Consider the following 6,000-nt stretch of genomic DNA (forward strand, 5'->3'; position numbering starts at 1 on the left):
CTTGCTAAATTGAATATAATATTGTTCATAATATACAGCAACTGGCATGAATTTAAATATTAACATTTAACCACAAGGAAACATTTACAATTTTCTTTAATAAAACCATTTACAAATAGTGTCCAGCATTTCTGTCACTTTTCCAACATACACAATATTAAGAAAAAACAACTAAATGTTTAACAATATGGAAGTTGCTTATCACATGAATGTGTTAGGTTCAGCTGCCGTTGGCACACTACTTAACAGGGTAACTCAGTAACTGTAACTTGATGACCTTGCTGATTTAAGAACATCCAAATCCTGGAGCATTTTGAATTCCAAAGTCCATGTTGGCCTTAAAGATGCCATATGAGTCACAGATGGGTAGCTTCAGAGTATTTGCACAGGTGTTTGCAACTGGAAAAGGCGAATCACTTAAAAACTGGATGCATGGTGGTGGTGTCATTCCTGCCGGTGGAACTGCCGTCAGCCCTGTGGCAAACATCATCAAATCTTCCAGACACACTGCTGTTGCCTTCTCTGAAAGAAGAAAGTAAACACTGTAGTACATTACAGAAAATTAATTTCCTTACCTCTCCTTTCATAAAACTATAAACAAATAAAAACGGCCATTCAAACCTTCACAATCAAGGAGATAATCTGCCCAAAAGCCAAGTGTTAGGACCTCCTTATGCCGCTTGTTGCTTCCTGCTGGGCTGAGATCTGGTCTGAACATGCTCTCCAGTTCTGAAGCAGTCAGGGCCTTTGCAGAGAAGCATAGGAGTGGGGCCAGCACACTGGAATGTTTTTGCAGTGCACTTAAAAAATTCAGACTTTCCAGTCCATCTTTAAATCTGCAAAGGATAGACAAATAACTAATAATTGGTTTATAGCTATGACTATTGCAGTCTTCTAAATTGTGTTTAAATGACTTTACCTACTAGATCTTTCATTATAAATTTGGACAGATTTCAAATGCATACACAAAAATAATTAATAGTGCTCATAAATTAACTGTGACAGCAAAAAAAGAAGAGCTCATTGGGATTTCAGCATTTAAAAAAAAAAAATAGTGCTTTCACACTGGAATAAACAAGTGTGTCGAAAAAGGGATCACCTCTTTTTATAAATAACTGAAAAATTAATCATGTTGCATGACTGATTATTATGGGTCATTGTGAACAATAAATGTATACTAAATTAGAGTTCTAGTGTCAAAAGGTTAATAGCGTGCAACAGTGGCTCAGGAATTAAGTTGTTGTTCATCAGATCACCGGATGCTACCGAATCAGTTTTTTCATATACATCTGAAGGTCTGAAAATGTCAGTGGCTGCTGTGATGAGCAACTGGCCATCCTGAATTTAAAAGGAGTAATGAGTTTACCGTTGAATGACACTTTGGTTTCTTTCAAGGATGTACCATCTGAGGTATTCCTCCACAAATGCTTGTTTCTCACAAGGCTTGACATTTCTGAGGCATCCAGCAGTTTGGAAGATTGTGCTGTTTTGCAAAATAAGATTATGCAAAGACTCCTCTGATTCAGCTTTCAGGACCTATAAAAAAAAAAAAAAAAAGTTTTACTGTAAGAAAAACAAAAATAATTTTCACTACTTTTACGATTCATTCAAACATTGGATTAAAAAAATAATCAATTTGTTATTTCACTTGTGTTGTTGGGAGGTGGAAATCTGTCCTTTCAGATTACAGAATCTACCTTGAACCTACTTTCAAGATATGATCCAACACGGATAACTGTTATCCTGATTTAATCTTTTAAACTGGCCCCAAGTGTCTTCTAAGTAAACCCATTCCCTGAGCCTAGGTAATTTTCTACCTGATGTAGAACTTTTGTGATCTCCTCATCTTGCACATCTTCTACAATGGCGCTGAAACTCTGATTCCCTGTGATGTGGTTGACCAGGTTCTTGGAGAGGAAATGTGGTGCTGGTCCCCCATGCACAATGGATACAGCGATCATCTTTCCTGCTAAAAAGTACTCATCTTGCCTGGCAGCTGTAATACAGGGCACATAATTATCATGGTTAATTGCTATTAAATATGCTAATGAAAAAACTAAGCCAATTTTTATTAAAATTTCCATTGTAATAATTACGGAGAAAACATCCACCTCTTGAATTATATACAAGATAACGGCTCTCTGGAGGTCCATCAAAGATGGGGCGATTTCTCAGACTGCCCATAAGAAGTGTGAGGAATTCACGCCTCGGGCCACCTGTATCCAAACCGTCTTCAAAGCTGCCAGCATCATCATTAAACTTGATGAACATGTCGTAGTTGTCAGAGTATGTGCTGCGTCGAAATCCTCTAACAGCTCCATCCCATACAGCTGACCTTGATATATTGAACCTGCTGACCTTCTTGTGGTCAAGTTCCAGTGCCAAATTTGCAATAATTTCATGTGCCTCCAAATTGGTGTCTCTAAAAAAAAAAAAAAGGGAAACTTATTTTTTAAAGGTGTATATACTTCTCTCATGATTGCATGATGTCTTGTACAGAACAAGATGGCGGTTAATTGGATTCAAATGTTTAAATTACTAACACAGGTTCTTCTGGGGGCTCAGCTTTGGCTTCGTTAGGAGTAGGATCTTCATCATCAATCACAATCGGTTCAAACAGCTGTGTGTAGTTTCTGCAGAGTGAAAACATGTACACAAAGTGTAGATGCAAAAATACAAATGCATAAACATGCAGTTCCACTTTTATAGAATGATTCTACTATTTATTTTTCTGAAGAATCAAATGTAAAAGAGTCAAACTACATACATTTATAATAATTGTGTGTATATATTTTGTGCAAACCTCTGGAATAATTACTCAAGATACAACGCACCTGTAACAGGAGCTCTCGACAGTGAGGCATTCAGTAGTGCCTGTATCGTTTTCTTCTTCCAAATCTATGACCTGGAAATACAGAAAAGAGGATGAATGAAAATTCATATTTGACCAATTGATAATTATTTTAATATAGGGAGCCTAAGTCTCCTCCCCTTCTGGTCTGCTCGTGGGTCCCTGAACAAAAGAAAAATGAATGGAAGTGAATGGAGCTATAAAAGTTATTTTCTGGTCTGCTTTGCCTTACTCTCTGAATCACACATATGTTGTACTTCAATTTAAATAATAAATAATTGTGTTTCGACTATGTCTGTAATGTAATTTGAGATTTGTTAGCTTGTAAAAATTTGTCCTTAAAATGACTACAAGTCAGATGTCGCAAATATGATGTCGCCTCAGAAGCTTTTCTCCCCCAGCGTAGCTGCTAATTATCACATGGCCAGATTTATAGTGGTTTTCTCCACATCATCCTGGAAGAAGGATTCGAAGCTCGCTAAACAAAACTAAGCTTTTCCTCTTCTCTGTGTCTGGTTCGATGATGTCAATTTTGTGAGACGAACATTTACATTTCGCCACGTCTTTTCAAACAAAACATAAAATAACCTTTGCCACCTGTCGCTTAAGCACTTTTTGGCATCAAAATGTGTTTATATACTTCACGGACATCATATTTTAAATCCATTATACACATCAAACGGGATCAGAAAATAATTTTTATTGGCTCATAGACTCCTATTTTTTTAGCAGTATGGGACCCATGGTCCGGAAGTAGATGGATGTACCTTAGGTTTCCTATCCCAATAGATTATCTAAAGGTACAGTAAGTAAGAATGAAATAAGAAATCCTGTGGTCAAATTTGTGTACTACAGTCTATCTTTATAAACAAACGAGTGACTCTCCCTCCTCCCGTTCCATGAGTTTCATGGCTACGGATCAGCGCCAGAAGATTCTAGATGACAAAGACGAGTCATACACAGTTAGTTTCAATGTAACCTTCCTTCCAACATGATTGAGACATTAGACTGCTTTGTGATTATTTCACTTAGTGTACCTTTAAGGGGTGGATGTTATAATCTATTGATAGTATGAAAATTGATGATGTGAAATGCATTGTATAATAACAATGAATGTAATAAGCAAACAGTGAATCGTCATCTAATTGCAAAGTAAAGGCGGTGGAGATTGTCTGCTGCACTGTTTTACAAATAAAATAGTTTACCTGTTGTACTTCATTAGCAAGCACAAGATCCCCAGCACCCTTCCTTAGAGAACAAAGAAAAGCATTATTGTTGTGTACTGTGAAAATATTAATTGACACTTTGAAAATATTTAAGCATCTTGATTAACAAACAAGCAATACAAGTATTATGTAGTCCATGTTCCAAAAACCATATACAGAATGAATGACTGTGTGTTATACTTGTATAACTATGCATGTGACAAATAAAGAACCTTGAACCTTTAACCTTGACAAAAGTGTATATCTCATTAATACAAAAGTTTAGGCAAAAAACAGTAAAAGATTACATGTTCTTAAAATATCACTTACTCATATTCTGCCGCTTTCTGTAAAGGACTGCTTTCATGTTGAAGTTCCCATGGCTGAAACAAACAAACAAACACACGCACACACGCGAGCGAGCACGCACGCACGCACGCACACACACACACACACAAAATGTATTTCACATATAACTATTAACTGTTTTACTGAACTGAGGCAAATGGTGGTGGCTAAACAACAAGAAAACTCTATAAAAAAAATGTAAATTGTACTTACCAGTGTATCAGCAAGATCAAACTCAGAGGGCCTTTTAATAACAATCTCGGGGTCAGAGTCAGACAAGTCTGAGTTTTCTCCAACTACAAAACATGAAAACAAATCAAGCTAAGCAAACTAAATTCATACTAATGTATGAAACTTTATTTGATCATGAATAATAGATTAATACGAAAGGCATAAAGTTAGCATTTAAAAATCATGACTCAGTAGATCCAAAAATGGCTGAATTTCATGTTTCTAGGAAGAAACATAACATATACAAGCTAATTTAGGCAGCAATGGTGGCAGAGGAGTTAAAAGCCCGCCCTGTAATCAAAAGGTTGAAGGTTTGAGCCCTGCTCAGTCTGTCACAGTCGTTGTGTCCTTGGGCAAGACACTTCACCCTCCATGCCAGGTGGTGGTAGTGGGAGGGATAGGTGGCATCTGTGTACAGCAGCCTTGCTTCAGTCAGTGAGTCCCAGGACAGTTGTGTCCACATTGTAGCTAATCACCAGCAGTGTGTGAATGTGTATGGGTGAATGACTGGTTTTGTTGTGAAGTGTCTTGGGGGGGTTGTAGAACCCTAGAAGTTGCTATATCAAATACAGGCCATTCACCATTTTAATGTAGGTATGCTATTGACTTGCGTGCTTTATGCGTAATGTTATCATTTTACAATTTCAAAATTAGCAGTTGTTGAAACTAAGGGAATGTGTGTCAAAATCAAAACAAACATTAGCAGCTTACCATCTTCAAAGTCACTCTTCAAGCAGATGAAAACAGTGATTCTTTGATAAGGCTTGCCAACTTCAGCCTTATAAGCCTCAAGTGTAAATGGTCTTTGTGTTCCAGGGACAGTAATGACCTCAGTGCCATCCGGATACAGAAGAAGGAAAGGTCCATCTTTTAGATCTTTGTTAAAGTCCTTCATTTTTTTAACAGCTTGATTGAGCAGACTTGTGGCAGTAGCGTCAGGGTCTGTTGTTAGGAAAATAGTTTTTCCATGGTATGGCTTCAAACCACCCTTTTTTATGGTCATCAAGCCGACATTTATCTGTAAGGAAAAACACATGAACAATGGGCCAAGTAGATACTAATATGACTCTAAGCAGATCTATTCAAACTTGAATATTTATTAACTGCTAAAGAGGGATCTTCCTGACAACCTAAATGTACAATTACTCGTAAACAATTGTTCTTATTCTGGATAGCTTTACTACACTGAACATTTTTTACACAACTCCCCTAAGGAATAACAAAAGAATGTCATTAGAAAATTAACCTCAACTTGTTTTCAGACTGAGCTAGCCAAACTACCTGAACCTTTCTTTTTTCCTTTTTCTTTAAGCCCTTCCTCCCTTCAGAAAACTTTTGCCTCTCTTCATTTTCTTTTTTCTGTAT

At 37.0% G+C, this 6,000-nt stretch overlaps 1 protein-coding gene across 1 annotated transcript; it reads right to left on the reverse strand.

Annotated features, from left to right (window-relative positions):
• Positions 1 to 254: 254 nt before the first annotated feature.
• Positions 255 to 5,545, reverse strand: LOC146611616 (G2/M phase-specific E3 ubiquitin-protein ligase-like). The gene is made up of 11 exons (XM_085342658.1): positions 5,347 to 5,545; positions 4,618 to 4,700; positions 4,387 to 4,439; positions 4,057 to 4,099; positions 2,835 to 2,905; positions 2,544 to 2,633; positions 2,112 to 2,422; positions 1,818 to 1,996; positions 1,367 to 1,536; positions 622 to 836; positions 255 to 522 (listed from the first exon to the last, which is right to left on the reverse strand). The coding sequence occupies exons 1-11, from the start codon at positions 5,528 to 5,530 to the stop codon at positions 287 to 289; spliced, it is 1,635 nt and encodes a 544-aa protein (XP_085198784.1). The 5' UTR covers positions 5,531 to 5,545; the 3' UTR covers positions 255 to 286.
• Between the last annotated feature and the right edge of the window lie 455 nt (positions 5,546 to 6,000).

Source organism: Diplotaxodon limnothrissa, linkage group LG19, assembly GCF_057381915.1.
Source record: "Diplotaxodon limnothrissa isolate DT_005_m linkage group LG19, D_limnothrissa_male_GT1.1, whole genome shotgun sequence".
Lineage (NCBI taxonomy): Eukaryota > Metazoa > Chordata > Actinopteri > Cichliformes > Cichlidae > Diplotaxodon > Diplotaxodon limnothrissa.